The sequence below is a fragment of the Periophthalmus magnuspinnatus genome, chromosome 4, assembly GCF_009829125.3.
Source record: "Periophthalmus magnuspinnatus isolate fPerMag1 chromosome 4, fPerMag1.2.pri, whole genome shotgun sequence".
Classification (NCBI taxonomy): domain Eukaryota; kingdom Metazoa; phylum Chordata; class Actinopteri; order Gobiiformes; family Gobiidae; genus Periophthalmus; species Periophthalmus magnuspinnatus.
Window position 1 is genome coordinate 25,585,695 of NC_047129.1, and position 21,849 is coordinate 25,607,543.

General features: G+C 39.3%; 1 protein-coding gene across 1 annotated transcript in view; it reads right to left on the reverse strand.

Annotated features, from left to right (window-relative positions):
* The window catches only part of LOC117369890 (inactive N-acetylated-alpha-linked acidic dipeptidase-like protein 2), a 403,810-nt gene that overhangs the window by 44,169 nt on the left and 337,792 nt on the right, over positions 1-21,849 (reverse strand). The window contains exon 14 of the mRNA XM_055221431.1: positions 7,498-7,587. Within this exon, the coding sequence (XP_055077406.1) occupies positions 7,498-7,587 (90 nt within the window). The remainder of the gene's footprint in view (positions 1-7,497; positions 7,588-21,849) is intronic.

The window sequence follows — 21,849 nt, forward strand, 5'->3', positions numbered from 1 at the left end:
TGTGCACCCGACCTCTGCAAATGTTGTGCAGGCACTTGATAGCACAAGAACAGCAGTTGGATCTAAACAGAGGAGATATTGGGAGGAAATCTATACATGTGCAAGAAGCAAATATAAACAGGATTGGCAGTTCAAGGAGAAAATTGTATGTTAGATTTTGAGCAAAGTTAGTTATTGAAACTGGATGTACAGTAAGTGTAACGTGATATAGTGTATCAAAACTAAAACTAGTAGATCTATCGAAAGTAGGTACTCATTTGAACACATATCAATACAATATTTTCACAGGACAAATGAATGTTTCCTGAATAGCTTTAGAATGGTATTGAGCTGCATCTGAACAAGTCTAAGTCCACATAGATGGTCCTACCTGGACGTATGAGGGGTTACACAGATATAAGGCCATGTGTTAATATAGTTTTAAAACAATTCATACATCATCATACTTTCTGCCACCTCCTTTTTATTTCATTTAGGGGATGATTTAATTTCCTCACAGAATTGATTCAGCCAGTCATTTCCTGCAAAATAGTATCGTATCTACCCACTATTAGATTTCTCTGATGGGATCATGGTGGTGAGCACTGGCTCTTTCAACAGGGCCATTCAGCTCCTCTGGGTCAAACTTTTTGCTTGTTATCTGCTTTCCACACTATCCATGATGCAAACAGAGAAACGCAAAAGTGCATTTTAATAGGTCCACCTTCACCTTTTGCATGTCTCTTTAGACATGAAATTTCGATTAGTAATAGGTCTATATGTTTGTGTATTGTCATTAGCATTATATACATATATCATTAGCATTCACATAATGTAAATCAATCACCATCAGTAAATGTTATAGGGTTTTATAATAAAGCATCTCCAGGGACACTTTTTGATGATACAAGAAGGTGAAAAGTAAACCAGATGTCTAGATAGTGCAGAGTTGAGGCGAAATCTTCTCGATCGATACTTTTTAAAATAACACTCGTGCCACGTAAGGGTCACTCATGTTTATTCTGATTAGTTTTAAGATAAATGACTGTCTACAATTTCATTTAACAATGATTTATGGACTTAAATCATCAGACTCGTTCTAAGCATTTCTGCCGCCAAATCATGTTAATTACTACAGAATGCTTACATTAATATTTTGGGGAATGTTTGTTAATAGTTAAAATTAGGTTTTTTCCCCCCCCTGTGGCAATTCCAGCTGCTACTAGTAGATTGAGCCCTACACAAGATTCTAGTACGGGGAACGTCCAAGCTGAAAAATAATGAAAATGTTTTTTTTTTTGTGTGTGTTTGGTTATATACATGGTCATTATTTTGAGATATCGGAGCAAGCATACTCAAGAGCATGTTTAAAGGCCAACGATAATACATGTCATGAATTATATGTGCAAAAAATAACTTTCAAGCTAACATAATTCTTAAAACTGGACTTGCCCTATGCCCTGCTGTGATGTGGCTAAAGCTAACTTCTCTAAGCAGTGATCAATGGTGCTCTCTCCTGTCCCCGGAGCAGGTGCATGTGTCAAACTTTGGAAAACTGCTGTAAAACAAAGAGGGGAACGCCAGAGGAGCAGCGAGAACAGAAGTGCCACCTGCCGCGCCCCGTCCACAAGTCCACAAGACAAATGAGTTCACAGGACCAGGAGTAGTTTAAGTCCCCATGCAGCGAGTTTAACAATACACACTGACTGTACCAGAGAGACAGAGGGAACCAGGAGTACAAGGGCTCAAGGAACAGGCAGTAGGGATGGGAGGAAGGCTGAGGAAAATCTAACGCATGAATTATTCCATCATGTGAGCAATGTGAATAAACCCATTTGAACAAATCCTGTAAAAAGCATTTTGCATGGCCAAGTCAAAAGTATACAGACTATCGATCAAAATAGCAGTAGCAAAATTAAAGGGGCACTATGACTTTTCTGGTGGGGGTCTACCATTGGGTTGTTTACAAAGGCAGCTATGTGTTTACACTGGTGCAAGGACCTCTTCACACAAGGTGCTCTGAGGCAGCTGAAGTACACTTGAATGGCTGTTTTACAGGTTAGACTGAAAGTGAGTGAGCTTAAGTTTATCTAAAGTCTTGGGCAATGCATCGAGAAGATGATTCTTTTGGGAAAGACGGTGAGAGACTCAAAACAATGTATTACTTAGTAATTACTGTAATGGACATGACATGTCAGGATAAAACGGTGAAGCAGGGTGTTTATATAATAAGGATAAGGATATAGTCAGTAGGAGTCAGTTTACTAAACTGTCTGTTTTTGAGTGTTAGCTTTTTCTTTTGCAGTCGGCCATCAGCTAGACTTCTGTGAATTTTTTGTTACTAAAGTTATTAAATTAGTATAATTGACAAATCACTGTCACTGTCACTTGCTGGACGACTGAATGGTCTGTGAACAAGTCGTGGCTCATGAATGTGTATTGTATAGGGCAATAAACATGTGCATTTACGCAAAACATCCACTAATTATGTATGCACATTTATGTTGTGTTACTCAACTGCGGACCGCAGTTAATCATTTTTTGTCAAAGGTGGATAGTTCTCAGTTACTCTAGTAGGCTACATTTACTTGAGGAACTCTTTAAACTTAAATTCTAATAGTGTTCTGACGCCAAACTCTTACTTGAGTAATAGTTCATATAAAAACAAATACAATTGGTGGAGGTGATGAGAGCAGAGTCATAATATTATCTAATCTGAATCACCAATAGTTGAGCCGGGACACATCCACTGCCAGGGGCCCCTGGAACAAATTCAGTTTAGGGCTGTCCCTTGATGTTTATGAGTGTATTTTTGAGCAATCTCAATCAAAAATGTATGTTAGAATTTGCCGCTTAACTATCAGATTGGAGATTCATTGAGCTGGTTTATGTTTAATATCTCTAATATCCACACCATCCACACAAAAAAAGTGGGACAAACGTCTTCTCAATTAGCATATATAAACAAAATGTATATATATATTTATTTTCACTGAAACTTTTGAATGTTGTGTGATTATTCAACCCCAAAAAGTCTTCTCAGTTTAAAGAACTTTACATCATAGATTATTATAGTAACTTTGAGGAGCCAGTCTCTAAAAGATAATGATAAGGTCGACAATGGTGGATCATAAGTTTGGATATTTCTTTCAAATACAGTAAATCTCCCATAAAGTTATTTATATAGTCCCCTGCCCTCCATCTGAAATCATGATAAATCCTTGAATGTGAACGCAATTTATTATAATCCCAGTTTGCATTTCTATTCATGGGTTTCAGAATCATGAAAAATTAGGACTGTTGCCATGGCGATTGACAATTTATGAAATATCATATTTTTAGAATGAAAAAAAAAAAAAATCCAACAAACCCATGAATAGGCAATTTATTAAAACAGGCGTGTCAGCCAGATTTTTTTTTTTTTTTTTGTGTTTTTTTGCTATCACATCTAAAATGTAGCTACTATCTGCCAGTTTAGGTAATTTCAGATGGGAGATTTGTCAGCATTTCCGTATTTTGGAAAGCCCTACCCAATGATGCTGTAATCTACACTGACTGTACTAAAGAGATAAAGGGATCTGAGAGCACAAGGGTGAAGGAATGAAAAAGAGATGGGAAGAAAGCTGAGGTAAATCTAATTCTGTAAACCCTGTGGATAAACCCATTTGTAAATCTGAAAAATCACTGTAGAAAAAAAATTAAATAAAAAATAGCGTGACCTAACTCACAGTATTCATGGCTTTCAGAATAATGACAAATTAGGACTGTTGTCATATCGATTGACCATTTAAAACAAAACATGATGCACTGTTTTAATGGTTTAATCCCATTTTCAAATCTTAGAATGGGAAGTCCTTGAAATGTTGCAGATAGCTGGTCGAAACCTATAAACATACAACCCATCAAAACAGGCGTGTTAAGCAGATTTTGCTTTTTAAAAAGTCATACACATTTCTGGCAATTTGGGTCATTACAAATGGGAGATATGCCGGAAAGTCTGCATTTCTCTGGTTTGGAAAGTCCTACTGAATGATGCATCAATCTCCTTTTACTTTAAACTCCACTAGTAATTCTGTATTTGTCGCACTTATGTTTTTTTTTTTGAGCCAATAGCAATAAGTTCATTATTACTATAACTGTACTATAACTTTAATAATCATTTAAAAAATAATAATAATAACAAAATGTATTTATCTGGGATTTAAATTCATATTTTTACTCATTTACTCTGCTCAAGAAGACAAATTTGATACACTGAGGACAAACTGGGGACACATATTACACAAAGACTAGGGCAGTGGAGAAAAAAATTGATGCCAAATATCAGCAACATTTTCAATATTGGACCAATATGGATATCTGGGTGAAATCCTCCTATACTGCCAGTAAACATGAATCAGAAACATGTGTTAGTTTGAGCTGTTAGACTTGAATTAGACTTGGTTAAGGACTAGCTTGGCTGGAAAATTGAACCTAATTTTACCAGGTTTTGGGTTGATTGGGGAAACCAGAGTGCCTGGAGGAAATCCATCCAGAGACAGGGTATCACACAGGAAACTGGACTCAAATGCAACACTAAGCGAGCACTCAAAATGTTAGAAACTACAACAGAAAGTGTCCTATAAACAGGTAATTCAGAATATGACAAATCAGGGACTAAACAACTGAGGAATAATGTCTTATTTAATATCAACAAAAATCTCTTCCACACTGGGGATACAAAAGGGGAAACAGGTTGGGTAAATAAACTCAGGAACAGGTAACTCAGACACGGATAAATGCAGATTCAGAATTTCAGAAATGCAAACAGGGCATCTCAGATATAGGGCTTGAGAGTTGGTGTTGACTGTTCAGCAATCTAGCAAGAACTGAGAGAACAGAAGCAGTATATATAGACGACTCTGGGCTGATTAACAAAAACGAGAGGCAGCTGCAGGGAAAACAGGGCGATAACAAAAGAAGGGCCGGAAAAGGCTGAAAAACGGAGCCGGACTGAGGAAAAATCATGCAAACATGCAGAACTGTGACACAGGGAGAAAAAAGTCAATACACAAAGGTCAGGGAGTCAAACCTGGAACCTTCTTGCTCTGAAGCGAGAATGCTAACCACTCAGCCACCTTTTCCTCTTTTTTTTTTTTTTTGCAGTTACATAGTAACACTGGTCAAAAGTATGGACACACTACTATCTCATTCTTTTTTTTTTTTTTTTCCTTAGGGTTACCAATTTATACATTTCATATACACACAGAGGACATCAAATATGCAATGCAACATATATGGAATTATGTAGCAAATAAATCCAAATATATATGTATATATATATATATATATACACTACTGATCAAAATATTAAGACCAGTTGAAAAATTACAAGAATTCACATTTTGCACTGTTGGATCTTAAGACGGTTCTAAGTTGTGCTTCAAAATACAAAAAGAATAAATGGGAGTAAGACAAAAATAAATTTGAGTAAGCAATTTCTACAACCAACCATTAAACTGAAATAGGCTGTTCATCAGATGATCAAAAGTTTAAGACCACATCTCGAAAGAACCCCAAAACCCCCTAAAATAGAAATAACATTTTCAAAAAAGGACTTAGTAATGAATAGCTGTGCCATTCTTGTTAATCACCTCAGAAATCCGTCTCGACATGGTTAACGCCAGTGTTTCCAGGAGGTTAGTGGGAATGTTTTGTCTCACTCCCATTTCTTCTTTTTGCATTTTAAAGCACTAATTAGAACCGTCTTAAGATCCAACAGTGCAAAATGTGAATTCTTGCAATTTTTCAACTGATCTAAAAATTTTGATCAGGAGTGTATATATATTTTTTATTTTCAGATTCTCGCCACCTTTCTCTTTGTCAACAGCTTTGGAAACCCTTCACCTTCTCTCAATGAGCTTTTCACTTCACAGGGTTGCATTGCCAAAGTTTTGAGTTATTATTATTTTTTGTTTACTACATTTCAGATGTGTCCCTTCATAATCATAAAGAAGAAGAAACATAAATTAAAAAGTGTGTCCAAACTTGAGACTTTTTTGACTGGTAGCATCTGAACCAAGCCTTTGCAACACTGTACAACCTTTACACCACTTCTCCTTTTTGCTTCCCTGTCACGACACCTCCAGCGGCACACTCCGAGTCGGGCTAAACTCTTTCACCCCAGACACATCAACAAGCCTAAGATGATTTTAGAAGTGCATTTCTTGGATGTTGAATTGTGCTAAACCCCACTTGCACTGAAGGCAAATCACTGTTTACTCCTCCAAACCAAGTCAATGTACAAGCTCTGGGCGGTGCGCGGCAAAAGCATTATGAATTTAACACACGCTTTCAAGTATTTACTGAGCCAACTGCAGTGCCAGCCCGGAGCTTTCCACAGCACCATTTTCTCTGGAACAACCTCGACATTTATCCCTTGCATTTCTGACAAAACGTGCGTCGCTACAAAAAAAAAAAAATATATATATTTGCCCGGTCATGTCGGAAGAAGCTACCGGCGCTCTTGCATGTGAATCGAACGCACGCTAGCTAAACATTGGGAATGATGGATGCGACGTTAGCTTGGTGTTTATCTTGAGAAACAGATGCGTGTCGTGAACTAGCATAAGCGTTTGTAGTGGAGAAGCAGAGTAACCTTGTGGGGAGATTTGATGGAGAGATTTGGAAAAGAGCGGTGCATCGTCGGTCTGATGGATAGAAGTCGTCGCTATGAGGGTGTTGTCGGAGGAAGGCGTCAAGAGCATTAGTCAAATAGGACAGAATGGATGGGGACGGTTTTGGTTTATTCACACGGAGGAGAGGAAGAAGGAGGCGGGGTGAACAGGAGGATTTTTAATCAATGAAAAGTTGGTGATTATAGTGTGAGTAACAATCAGGAATCAAAACAGAAATTGACTACTCTTCGATGATCATTTTGGTCAAATCATGTCATCTCCATTGATTGCAGTTGGTATCATCGATATTTCCTGGGGGAGGAGGCTAACTGAAGCACTGCTCTGTCTGACTCTCTGTTACTCAAGTTAGACTTTAACCTGAGCTTTGTTTTAATACAATTTGACCATAAAAATTGACTTAGATGTGACTACAACAGGTGAGCGGATTTGTGCTGTTAAACAAGTCTCTCTCAAATAACAGTCAGGTAGCTGGCATTAACTACACAACTGTTTTTCAACACCTAAAAAGGACCATGAACACTCATATCGATCACAAACTCTGCTGTTAAAATCAATTTTGTAATTTTTCTTAAGGGTTTCAGACTCTTAAACCTTATTTGGCAGTGTTTGTTTCACCAGGGTAACTACACCCCAGTGTGATGTCAATGCAAAGTATCAATTAAAGTTCCAAAAACAACAACTTTTTTTTTTCTTGTGAATGAGAAAGTCAGTGTTTTTTTTCATCACAGACTAATGCTACATTGAATGAGCAGCATTTGTGATCTGACTACTGTAAAAAAGAGTCTGTGCCTTAATGGTGCACTAAGCTTTCAGGTGAAAGGGTTGCCACCTGTGGTCTTACCTTGGCGATTGTCTCATGGAACTTGAAGAGTGGGTCAAGAGTTTGAGGAGAGTCCACGGAAAACTGGGCCTCTGACAGCAGACTGGAGGTCTGAAAAAGATAAAAAGCAACAATTCAAATATATCAAAAAATGATTACTATAATTAGTATTGGCAACACAGGCTAACTTAAACTATTTTAGTCGAAATAGTCCCTTTTTGATAAATTTTTATTTTTATTTTCATTGTAATTCTTTGTTTGTGGGGCTGGACCAGGACTCCATGCAGCACTTACAAATTGTCCAAAACATTGCAGCTCATCTGATGACAAAAACCTAGATGAGAGGATGTCACGCCCCTGCTGTGTAACCTGCACTGGCTCCTTATTTCATTTTTTGTGTGTAGGCGGCACGGTGGCTGAGTGGCAACACTCATGCTTCACAGCAAGAGGGTTTGGTTCGATCCCCGGGTCGCCCAGGCCTTTCTGTGTGGAGTTTTTCATGTTTCTCCCCGTGTCTGGATGGGTTTCCTCCGGGTACTCCGGTTTCTCCCATCAACCAAAACATGAACGCCTTTCGAGACAAGTGTTGTTGTGATTTTGGGCGTTACAAAAATAAAATGAATTGAATTGAATTGAATATCAGGTCTATTGATTGTGTGCACTCTATGGTCCCTCTTTATTTGAGAGAGTTACTGCAGCTCTATACTCCACTCAGAGCCCTGAGGTCAGCTGACCAGAGGTGACATAGTCTTTTCTGTGGCAGCGCCCAGACTATGGAACAGCGCCCTCTGCCTGTCACATCCTCTCAGTCTGTAACAGTTTAAACCTAGACTGAAAAGCCATCTCTTTCTCCCAGGCATTTAACACTACCAAGATATTTTGGTGTTTTATTATTCTTTTCCTATGTATCATATTATTTGTATATTTGTTTTTTTGTTGAATTTTATGTGAAGCACTTTGGTCAGCTGAAGTTTTAATTGTGATGTATAAATAACCTTCGATTGAAATGAAGATATTTTGATGTTTGCAGAGAAAATTACATCAATAATTGCATCCTTTGTGATTTGTTTTCATTAAAATTTGAAGTTTATTGTGATTAATCTTGCAACTCTAATGAGTATCCACACAAACACAGGGAGAACATGCACCTAATCAGCATTCAGCCCACACCATTTGCATAGAAACAATGCCAACTACGCCATATTTCTGTCCATATTCCTGTCTCCTAACTCAAAATGACAACCCTGCTTCAGAGTTGTCCTTCCAACACTATGCAAATGTGCGTTAGCGATGAAATATTCTATCGCCCTTTACTCTGGATGGAGGCCTTAAAGTTGGTTTGATGACTACAGATTCTGCTGACCGAGCTGAAGATTGCCTGGTGTAAATGTAGAACCGCACTGGTCTCAGAATATGGCACACTTATGGAGATGGCTCCATCTCCTCTGCACTCGGCCTGAACCTCAATTAAGAGTAGTCCCCATTCGCACCAATCATTACCATGTCATTTGAATACATTTTATGGTCCAAAGATCCAGATGCGCTAATATTAAAACATTCTCTGTTCATGTTAGACTTGTTTAAAAAAAAAAAAATGTATTCATACATTTTAGATAGTGAAGAAGTAACCTGATTTTATGGAAATTTGCAAACTGGTCGTGCTAATTTCTAAATAGAGAAGTAACATTTAAGATCCCTACACCCAATGTAGCAATGTAAAATCTGTAATAAGTTTAATAGTATTTTTATTTTTTTTAAACAATATTTGATGTTATGACCCAGCTTAGCTCGGGTCAGGGAGGTAACAAGTGATGTAATAATTTAATTAACAGAATTGTAGAAGGTGAATTTCCAAAAGTGGTGTAAAATAACTACACACAAGGGTAACTTAGGTCATTTTCACACTGTCACTATTTAGGTTGACGTAAAAGAGCATTTGCTCCCAGAGCAATCTGCTTGGGCTGGTGTGAACCCAACAGTCAATAACGGCTGCTCCAAGAGTGCCTGAAACAAGAGGTCTCAGAGCAACTCCACTCACACTCTGGAGAGGGGGGAGAACAGTGTGAACATGGTCGACCTTGGGCCGACCTACACAGTCCGTGGTGACTATAAAAGTGCTTGGCATTGGCCAAAAAAGTGCTTGGATCACATATATTTGTGTGAATGGACGCTGCAGATCTGCTGTTTGACACGTTCGTTTGACAAGGCCATTTAGATTATTTTAATATCAGTCACATGTCTCCTCCTCTCCTCTCTCCTGCCTCTGTCTGCGCAGGTGAGCCTGGGTCTGTCTGCACAGGTGAGCCTGGGTCTGTCTGTGTGTCATTCAAAAAGCTTTTCCTCCTCCGCCACCAGTGAGTCCTCACAGTGTATTTAATCACAGGTGAAAGAAAAGGCACCTGCATATTGGGGAAGCGAGCGTGTGCATTTACAGGGCTCTGTCTGCTCAAAGTGCGTTGTCATAGAAATAAGTTCGATGATCAGCTGATGGCCTCTTACGTGGCTCATGGTGGGTCGGATAGGACCTAAAAGTAAAGTAAACAGAACTAAGTCTAGTGCACACTGGGGTCGCTCCACAGAGTGCACTAATATGTGCAAAAACAAACTTATAAAGGTCTAAACAAAGCTAACAGAAACATAAACTAAGAAAGAAATAACAGAGTTTTAGCAAAGATCTAAAGTGAGTGTCTCAAAAAGCACAAGTCACACAGGACTGAACAGAATTGAGTGACAACTAAAAAGGTGTCACATTTTAAACAACACACATAAACAAGTAACAAAACATAGTGACTGAAATCTGGAGACACAGACAAAGTGACATACTGGCCAAAAACACAGCAGTAAGAAATGGGGAAACTACAACTCAAGTAACTCAGGAGTGGTGCATGTTCATTTATTATTGTCAACATAAAGCATTTGGTTACTCTTCCCTCTGTAAGTAAGTCTACAAGTGACAATTTTTTTTTTTTTTTTTTTTTTACTCAAGAAGAGTACTGTCACACATTACTTGAGCAGCAGTGAAAGAGTATGTAAAACTACTCTAAAACTACTATTTTTCTTTAAAGGTTTTCGAGTAAATATAACTAGACTCCTTTGCAGAAAAAGCTAAAGTCTACCAGCTAAAGTGCATGCTTCTGAAAGATTTTTAAACTGAACTTTTAACCATATCGTCCATGCGTCATCCCCTCAGACACTAATGAATCTCTACGGAGCTTTCATGAGTGCAGAATGGTCCAATTAGAACAAGCCCAGCAGTAAGACTTCCCAGTGGGGACAGGTTAGTCAATCCTCTACATAACCAAAGAAACTGCTTCAACTGTTTAACTTTAACAATTCAATAGAGTTACTTATTTGGAGGAGAAGATACTGGACGTCTTATTGTATACTTTAAAGATGAGGTACAGTATTTTACTTCTATGGGGTATTAACTGCTAACACATAACATTTGCTGTTGTGAAAATGCCATATTCAGTGAACACAATGCATTAACATGTTTCAGTTTCATTCCCCTCCCACTGATGAAACTACTGTATCTCGCATCAGGCTGTCAAGTTGTTGTGTATAATTTTGTATCATGTTTTTCTATATTTATTGAGAATTGTTGTGTAGGAGCATGAATGACATGGGCTTGTGGGCTGAACAACAAATAAGGCCCGGGAGATATCGCTAATTTACTGAAACATGCATGGATGACATCTAAAACCTCTTCAGACATGTTTTTTTCATGAGGGAACAATGTGACAACTTTTGATAATAACCCCCTCTTTAATCAGTGAAAAAATACATTAAATGATTCATGGGGATATTGTTAATCAGTAAAAAATAAATCCAATCTCTTTATGAAGGTCCTAGGTGAAATGTGTTTTTCTATAGCCCTCTAAACATAATGCATACAATAAAATAAAATCAGATTTGTCTTGTCCCAAATCAGATTTATTGTACAAGCAGCTCCTAGGGTCAGAATTCAATAAGTATATGCTGTCTGGAAGTAGTAATAGTGTGCTGTTAGCATGCCTAGTTTTTGTTGGTATTAAAACTCCACTCTGAGCTATGAAAGTTGTGAAAAGAGGCCAATAACTGGGATGCTCAGAATTCATAAGGTTAGTGGAGCTTTTTTTTTTTTTTATTTCTTTATTAACTAGTTCTGTTAGTACTAGTAACTATTTCAGGTTTTTAATACAGTAAAAGCAGCTTTGACACAAAACTAAACATATTGCTCGTTTTACATTATAGTATTAGTATCTACAGAAGGTTATTTAAATAAACAAAATCAAATAAATACATGTTTTTGTGTTTTTAAATGTTCTACAGATTTGAGGTCACTATGAACAGTACAAGGAAAATCAGTTTTGAATGTAATGTCTCCACGGAGATGTTATTACTCTGCCGAAAAAAGTTCCCCAGTACGGCTTTCAGCTTATCTATTTTGCATTTATTCAATTTAGTGTTTTTAGTGGCCAAAAATACCTCTATAAACACGTATGAGTGGGGTAAGGTAAAAATTTCCTTACTGGCTGGAAATCATGACATCACACTGGGGTATTTAATAACTGTTCCCTGTTGCACACTGGCCAAAACTCCTCTAAAGTCCACAGACATTATCATTTGACAAATAGAATTATAAGAAAACACCTTTATTTTGTTGAAATAATGTTTAAACTATCATAAAAAATGTGTTTCTTACGAATAAATTGTTCTAAACTATTGGAAAAAATTCTCGCAGTGCTGATGAACTCTCTTCTTCTGGTTTCAGCTTTTTTTTTTTTTTTTTTTAGCAAATTGCTTCTTGATTGGAATAAAAATGTATATATTTACAACAGGTTTTATCCCACCAAATTAAGTCAAAATTAATGCCATACTGCAGACCATTCCAGAAAGCGGTTAACCTGCTGTTTTATAATTATATTTGGCATTCAATTTCTTTTCTTTTTCTAGGAATATACAGTAGTTGCATGAGAGCTGAAGGACAACAGCAGTAGTAGTATAATAGTAGAAGTAGAATTAGAACATCTTAACAAAACCAGGGTTCATGAGAATAGTACTGCGCTTGGAGGACATTGAACTACTGTACACCACAAATGTAAGTGTTGATACAGGCTTTCATGTGAGTACAAAAGAGTACTTTCTAACTCTGAACAAACATGACCAGGAAATTTCATCTTTTCAAATAAGTTTTCCTGTTGTGAGTGGAGAGTTATTTTGAAATAAACCTTAACCTTTAATGCACAAAAAAAGAGAGAAAAACTCCTTATTACAACATTTGTACAATTTGGATTAATAATGGTTAAAAGTGGGACTAAACACCTAAACCCCGCTCATATCTACATTTCAAATAGAGCTGCTAGACTGGGCGGTACCTGGACGATGAAAGGAGAGAGTGATGAGGAGGGGCGGGGTCTACAGGTATAAGTAACAGTGTGATTGGTTTAACAGGTATCCACACTTCAAACTCCACCCCTGCAGCTAAGTGTTTGCAATCAGAAACACCTGGCTGTAATCAAGGCAGTCATGCATAATGTCACCAACTACTGGAAATTGCAGAGGCCACTGAAGGCAGCACAAACTTAGATTTGGACGTTTTTCACCAGAAAGCTGCAAATTTACGTAGTTCGCGCTAAAGTTGCCAAAACAATACTGAGAACAGTGCTTTTGAAACACTAAATATGCAGTAGTGGATTTAGTGTTTAGTTCCACTTTAAAAAGAAGTCAACATCGCAGTTATTATCAGTAAAAGCAATATTTGATTTGGTGTCGAACATTTTTGTATCTGGGAACTCAGATACTTTATGATGGGTATCAAATATGAACTACTATTTATACATATTATCCCCTCAAAGTAAAATAAACTTATAGGAGCTTTTTTTTACACTCTTATAATGATGTATCCTTACCATTAGCTGACTCAGAGTAATATTTTGATTGTTAATAATGCTGTAATAATGCTTGTATGACATTGGGGTTGTAAAAAGTATCAAAAATCTGATACCAACTGCTAGAAAAACTAGTATCAAAGCTAGAAACTCATCTGAGCAGGTACTGATACTAAAAAAGTCACATTCACAAATAGAAATGAACCTTTCCTCAATAACTTTAGAATAGTTTTGAATTGTATCAGCAAAGTACAGGACTACATAGACAAGTATACGCACATGGACCACTATGGAAACTACATGAACCATTACGGGATTACACAGATATAAGGCCACATGGTAACATAAGCATAACATAACATAAAACAAAGTACTACGACAGAGTTTAGTTCTTCGTTCATTCATTCTGCAGTTATCCGCAATGTTTTTAGTCTCTTGTGATTTTTTTCCCCTTTCTTTCTTTCCTAGTAAGAAGCCATATTTGTTCTGATACGATGCTGACAGACCATGCATGTCCCTGATTGGCTAATCCACCTGTCAATCACAGCCACAAACCCATTCATTTTGCAGCCTATCCAGTGTGTATAATCACATCAGCTTGTTCCTCCTCGCATGATTTTCATTGTACGCCCGGAAAGTTAGAATCTATTTAACAGTCGAAGAAGCAAACTCAAGCTCTGGAATTAAGCAAAAAAATAAACGCGCTAAACTTTTATCACTGCGCCAAACTAAATCTACACACACGCTGAGTATTTTAGGGCTTAGTTCCACTCTGGTTGGAGCCTCATTGATTTCTGTATTCTACTCCTGGCTGTGGGCCTCTCTCCCCTCCCGTCGGGGCAGGTGCTGCTCTTGTAATTGGATTTCTTCACTGTAAAACTGCGCCTTTAAAAGTCTTTGCGGCAGGCGCTCGGGCTTGTAAAAAAGGATGGAGAAATGAGCAGATGAAAGAATGAAAGGAGGGGAGGTGAGGAGACGAGAGAGAGGAAACATGGAGAAGGGGGGGGGGGGGAGGAAGAGGCAGAGGGAGAGAGAGTGCGAAAGGGTGAGGGGGCAGAAAGCCGGAGGGTTAGAAAGAAGAGAGGAAGGGGAGATAGAAAAAGGAGGTAGGGTATAGAGAGAGCGAGAGAAAGAGGGATAGAGAAGAGGGGTGAAAGTGTAGCGAGAGAAAGCAAGGGAGAGAAAGGAATTGAAAATGTAGACCGAGCGAGAGAAAGGGAGTGAGGGTGTAGAGAGAGAGAAAGGGAGTGAAGGTCTAGAGAGCAAGGGAGAGAGAAAGAAATTGTTGTAGAGTGAGAGAGAGGGAGTGAGGGTGTAGAGAGAGACAGAGAGAGAAAGGGAATGAGGTTATAGAGAGAGAGAGAAAGGGAGTGAGGATGTAGAAAGAAAGAGAGAGAAAGGGAATGAGGTTATAGAGAGAGAGAGAGAGAGAAAGGGAGTGAGGGTGTAGAGAGCAAGGGAGAGAGAAAGGAATTGTAGTTGTAGAGCGAGCGAGAGAGAGGGAGTGACGGTGTAGGGAGAGAGAGAGAGAAAGGGAATGAGGATATATATATAGAGAGAAAGGGAGTGAGGGTGTAGAGAGAGAGAGAGAGAGGGGTGAGGGTGTAGAGAGAGAGAAAGGGGGTGTGGGTGCAGAGAAAGAGGGAAATGGAGTGAGAGTTCAGAAACAGAAAGATAGAGAGAGAAAGAGGGTGAGAGTGTAGAGAGAGAAGGGGGAGAGAGAGAAAGGGGGTGAGCATGCAGAGAGAGAAAGAAAGGGGTGAGGGTGTAGCGAGAGAGAAAGGGGGTGTGGATGTAGACAAAGAGAGAGAGGGAGTGAAGGTGTAGAGAGCAGGGGAAAGAGAAATGAAGTGAGGGTGTAGAGAGACAGAGAGAGAGAGAGAAAGGGGTGAGGGTGTGGGGGGGAGAGGGAAAGGGGCTGAGAGTGCAGAGAGAGAAGGAAAGGGGGTAGAGAGAGAGAGAGCAAGGGAGAGAAAAAGGGAGTGAAAGTGCAGAGACAGAAAGAGAGAGAGAAAGGAGGTGAGTGTAGGAAGAGAGGAGGAGAGAGAGCAAGAGAGAGAAAAAGGAGGCGAGGGTGTAGACAGAGAGCGGTGGAGAAAGAAAGGTAGTAAGAGTGCAGAGCGAGAGAAAAAGGGGGTGAGGGTGTAGAGAAGGGGGCAGTAGGGGTGTGTGGAGAGAGAAAAATGAAAAGACACTGTGTAACTTTTTAGACAAAAATAGACTGTTGTGTTCATTGCAGTGAAATCCAATAAAAATCATGTGACCTTACTCTGCGCAGGCTTGCATCTCCACAAACCTGACTCTTATTTGGGCTGGAGGAGGGTCTGCTGCTTGTCTCCATGGAAATATTTGGCTATAATTTTCCACAGTATGGCATAAAACATATCTACCTCCATGAAGAATGTTTCAAAGTATAGCTTTAACTTTCTATTATCATGTACTCACAGAGGGGCATTTCTGGTTGGTGTTTACTAGTTCATTTTCCTTAATGAATTTAGACTTGTTCCTAAACTTTCTCATGCTCTTGTAAATAAATAAACCATTAATACCAAAAAAAGTGTTTCAAAATCATTAAACGGTAGAAATAAAACCTGCCATTTTCCGGTAGAAAAGATGAGTAAAAGAAAAACCTTGAGAGAGAAACAGTTTTGAACTTGAGGCCAAGGCTGAAGAGGAGAGAGGAGAGTGCACCTGCTCACACCCAGGGGACAGGCCACTGCTACTACACCTCCAACGGAAAAGTACTTTGAGATACACACTGAAAAAAGAGCTAGGGGATGAACTGTTTACTCTGGCACGATTCACACAAATAACTTATTCAACTGACCAACACAAAGCATTTTTATGTCACTGCAGGAAGGAATTTTCACTGCTATGCTGATGACACTCAGCTGTACTTATCAATGAAATCAAATCAGACTGATCAAATAGATAAACTCAGTGCCTGTGTGAAGGACATCAAAACCTGGATGACCTTGAATTACCTGCTCTTAAATCCTGAAAAAACAGAGGTCATTGTCGTTGGTCCCAAAGGTCAAAGAGATTCTCTGTCGGACCAGATAATCTCACTCGACAATGTGAGTATAGCTTCAAAGGACGTGATTTTGTGTCACAGGAGGAGGTGCAGGTGCAGTCGTGTGTAACTGGCCGTGGAGCGCTCTGATTGGTCAAGAGTTTCTATCTTTTTCAATAGACGGCAGCATGTCATGGTGCGGGAGAATAGATTCAATGGGGAACTTTTTGCAGTGACGTTTTCTCTTGGAACATGTGTATTTTAAGCACAACTGACTCAAGTTGAGTCACTGCTCTTCACTGTCGTTGTCAACATGCGGCTAGAAAATTTAACCAAGTAGATCTTTTGGTTTAAATGAAACCTTTATTTGCATGTATTAAATGTACTGTATGTATGTAATCGATGTAGTCTTAATTACAAAGACCATGTCCATGATAGTCAAGTTTATGTTATAATTTGGAGTTTTGGTTGTCAAGACCAGTGGTCCCCAACCTTTTTATCACCGCGGACCGGCCAACTCATTTAGCTAATTTGTGGGTTAAAAACCACTTAGCATTCCAGGTCATTTTGGTGAAATTGCCTTTGTTCTGACCTCTCCAAATTAAAATAATCACCACTATTGAACCCTCAGTAGTAAATACACAGGTTTGGGGTCTTTGTAAAGGTAACACCCTATAGTTTTACCCACAGGTGTCAGAATCACTGTAAGTTTGTCTGCTGAGCATTTATACACTTTGGGGCGCAGATTGGCATTAGCTAATGCTAATGATTACACATGATACACATTTGACCCACAATAGCAGAATAAACCACGCTTACCGATCAGGAACAGCCTCCAGTCCATCAAAACATAGGGTCCTCTGCCCCTGACTCCACCATGAGATCTTCACTCGGTTCCATGAACCGCTCCGGGTTCGAGATGCCTCTAGTTTAACTTGTACAAACATCCAGTGTCCTCGGTCGCGTACTTCCTTTGTTTTGTCCGTTTCGTCATGTTTAAAACGCAAAAGTGCTGCAAAACAGTGCGTAAAATTACGCAATTAGGTGCGCGGGCCATCAGAACACTAAGTGGTTAAGTTGTCGGCGCTCAAGTGACGGAAATGTAACCGAGAGAATCCGGTCATTTTTCAAAATAAAAGATTTTTCAAAATAAACAATTGTTCAGACTCAGATAATAAATACAACAGAAATAATTAATTATTTCTTGGACGGCCCGCGGCCAGGTACCAATTGATCCACGGACCGGTACCGGTCCGCAGCCCGGTGGTTGGGGACCACTGGTCAAGTCGATTATCTAAAAGCAAAATGAACCTCACATGAGCCTTTAATTTGGGTTGCCAGCTCCAATGCCTAAATTCAACATCTAACTAAGGCCCAATCATGACTTGAATTTAATTAGTTGTGCATTAAATACACAGAACCCACCATTAAACTTAAACAAAAGGAGGCTTTTCCCACAAACTTGAATGTTTTCACCCACAACAGACCACAACCCCTAATATAACGTGCCCTCTGTCTGCAGATTGAGGCACTGGCAACCCAGGTTAAGTTGTAGTTGCAGTAAATTTTCTTTTAAACCAATAATTGCACAGACTACTGTAGTGCTGTAGTACCCCTGAAGTGGAATTAAACACTAAATGCATTTATTGTTTGCTACTAAACTGTGTATATTGGCTTTTACCAGCATTACCAACTGTCCCTAGTCCATTTTTTTTTTTTTTTTTTTGCAATTTTAGTGCAAACTAAGTACATTTGCAGTATATGCTGCCAGTGGCCACTGCAATTTCATGTGGTAGGTGATATCACACAGGACTGCCCCAATTACAGCCAGTTGTTTCTGATTAAAAACACCTGGCTGCAAGCAAATTGTTTATACCTATTGGCCCAATTACACTGTTTCTCATATGTCCAGACTCCACCCCTCCTTCCTCCCTCACTCTTTTCTTTAGTCCTTCTGGTATCCGGTTTAGTTTAGATGTTCAGTTCCACTTAAATTATTAAGTTACTGTTGAAAAGGAATGACTTTCGTTGATGTGGGGCTTGTCTGTTGAATCCCTCCTCCTTTGACTCAGAAAGTACAAAGTTGAAAAAAAATCTTTCAATTACTTTTGTATCACAAATCAATGCAGTCTCATTCAAACCTGTGATCCCACTTTTGTCTCAGAGCTATCCCTTAACCGTCTTTTAGTCCATTGTATTAGATTCCATTCAAAGCAAATATTCCAATAAAGGTGGACTGACCAGAACTTTCACTCAGTCAGTTCACTCTAGGTCACCACATACTCTTGTTGGGAGATTGTACTGTATCTATGATGTCTTATGTAAAACGCAGTGGTTTTAAAGTGCATATGGCAGTTTTCATATTATTCTAATTATTATATGGCTTGGGTTTGGTGGGATAGTACCTCCTTTTACATCAGTTAAGTGACAGTTTGTGTGAAAAAATCTAGAAAGTAGTGCTGAGTTCTAAAACTGAATCCCTCTACCCATGTCATTAACACCGAATATTCTATCCAAAAACCATTTACCAAGATAAAGATGATGTCATTTATTTCTATTTATTAATATAATCATAACTATTGTGCAATTTAGACAAGTTTCAGTCTTTGTTAACATTATGGTTGCTAGCCAACTGTTATAGAACTTCTCCCTGTGTCCAACCAAGAAGTAGAATTTACAAAACTAGAAAAAACAAGCAAGAGTTTTAATTAAGTCATCTATGCTGCTGCTGCTGTTGCTGGAAACAACGTATTAACATGTTTTGTAAGTTTCATTTTCACTTTTGATTTTCTGAGTCCCCCTTCCCCTTGCTCTCTGTACTAAGTCACTCCCTCTTCAGACCAGTATCACAGCACAATCACCGTGCATCTGGCTAATCAAACTACTGCACATCGCATCAGGTTTGTGACGCTGTATTGTCTCGTTACGTTATTGTTATGGAGAATTGTCATGTGGGACATCAGAATCTTACAGTTAACCATAACGAGGCTCGAATAGGGCTCGGGAGAGATCTCTAAATTACTCAAACATGCATGGATGACATCTAAAACCTCTTCAGACAAGTTTTTGATGAGGAAACAATGTTGTAATTTGGTAGAAAACTATAAAAAATGATTTTGCATAATACCCCCTCTTTAGATATAATGATGTTAACTATGTTTTCGTGAAATTAGCAGCTTAATCTGTTATACGCACTTTAAGTTTGCCTCCTGTCTGTTTTGATCTCTTCTCTCTTTGCTCTCCTCTCTCTTAAATCACTGGGACTTGTGCGTTCAATGCTCATTTTCAGGCCCCGTCTGGTCTCCTCTGTGGCTGTGTTAATGAAGGGGATCTGAAGGGGGTTAGGGTCTGATCAGGGAGGGACTGCACAAAGCCTGGGTAATGGGCTGCTATACACCCCATTTTAACTTCAGCCTAAAGTAACAGGGGAGGACAATGACAATTTGAGTTTGAGGTCCTTTGGGAAAACTGCTAAATGAGCTGCAATTCAATATGGTGAAAATAAATAAAACAAAAATGGTGAAACTGTAGCCTAGTAGTAGTAGTAGTAGTAATAGTAAGTAATAGGTAGTAAGTGGTAGTGGTAGTAGGTAGTAGTGGTAGTAGCTAGTAGTAGCTAGTAGTAGCAACTAGCAAGGTAACGTAAAGAGTAGTGTGCTTGGGCCAGTGTGAACACAACAGTAAATGGCTCCTGTCTCAGTTTTGAGCGGCTCTGGAACAGCTCCTCTCTAACTCTGGAGTGGCTTTAACTCTGGAGCGGCTCCTATCTCACTCTGGAGTGGCTCTGTCTCTGGAATGGCTACTCTCTTGCTCTGGAGTGGCTCCTGTCTCTCTCTGGAGTGGCTCTAACTCTGGAGTGGCTCCTCTCTCAGTCACCTGCATGCACACCCACCCCAGGCGTGATTCCAGGATGGGGCCCTAATGATGCCATTCTGGGTGATGTAATGGACCAGTTTTGTTGGACAGCTCCACAGAACGAATACAATGTTTGTTAAAACACCCTATGCCCTTAAAAGCAGCAGAATTCCTGGGATGATGAAAAAAGACAACACGGGTTACAATAAAACACCCATCCATCCATCTTCTGCTTTATCCTGGGCCGAGTAGCAGAGGCAGGAGTTTGAGCAGGGAGACCCACACTTCCCTCTCCACGCACACTTCCACCAGCTCTTCCGAGAGGATTCTGAGTCATTTCCAAGCCACCTGAGAGACATACTCCCTTCTGCACTTCCTGGGTCTTCCCTGTGGCCTCCTCCCAGTGAGATGTGATCGGAACAAATCTCCAGTGAGGTGTCCAGGAGACATGTGGAACAGCTACAAAACAGTGCGTAACAGTGCGCCCGAGGGCGGGCCGTCGGAACATTAAGGGCTTATACAGCACTTAGAATCATTAGCGAGTTTTCAATCCACATTGGCCACATCGGCTAAAACTCTGGTAGCGGCGCATGAGGACGCCTGTGAATGACGTTGATAAGCTCCACAAATACGTATGTGAATCATATAATTGGCTGGAGCAGCTCGTCCCCGGTCACACTCACTGACTCACATTGAAAAATAGCACAGAATGAATTGTTGTGTGTTTATTTTATTTTCAATTCCGGTTCAATTTTTTTGTGCGCAGCACAGATTTTCTGTGCGCGGAGACCGTGTCAGCAGCTTAGAGGGAAAAGTGGTGATAGTGTCAGAAATCGATCTAATTATATTTCATCACACATATAGCTTCATATGTTGATGCAGAATACTACAACATATGCATCTTTTTCATATACTAGTCATAGCATCTTCCATATAAATAGGAAAAAAAAAGTTGTGTGATGTCTTATGGATTCTCTCTTCAGTTTGGTGGTCTGAGTTTACTCTGATTATATTTGCTGTTTTTGAACTGTCCCGGGGCACATTTGCCACCACTCTGCTTCAGTCCATTTGCTGCAGGTCTATAGGCCTCTCATACAGTTCTGCTCTGCTGCCTGCATCGCTCACAGGCTGAAGAGAGCTGCCTCTCAATGCACTTTCAACACCGTCTGTAGAGAAGGGATGCAGAATGCTATAACATATGGAGCTTTTTCATAAGAGAGAGAAACTGGACAATGTTGTGGTTCAGAGACGACTAGAATACAGAGTTTTGTAACCTGTTGGGAAATGATAGAAAAGTAAGTTTGGGAGATATTTAAAGGACTTGTTTTTTTCTATGTATCTGAGCAAAATTTGTCTTGCTGCAGTATAGATATTGTATAAGCAGCTACGGTGAATAATTAGGATGGTAAAAATGCATAAGGTAAATGTGGACTTAACTTTGTACTACTCCAAACTGTTTAAAATGAACTACTTCTGTTTCTTTCAAGTTTTTAAGACTGTAAAGATCTGTTATAGCACATTTAATACTTTTGGACAGCTTAGAAGAGGCTGTAGTGTAAATAAACTTCCACTATCTTTACCCTCTGCCGACACTATGATTAGGTGATTAGCAAAGTAGTTATTTTTTACTTTCTG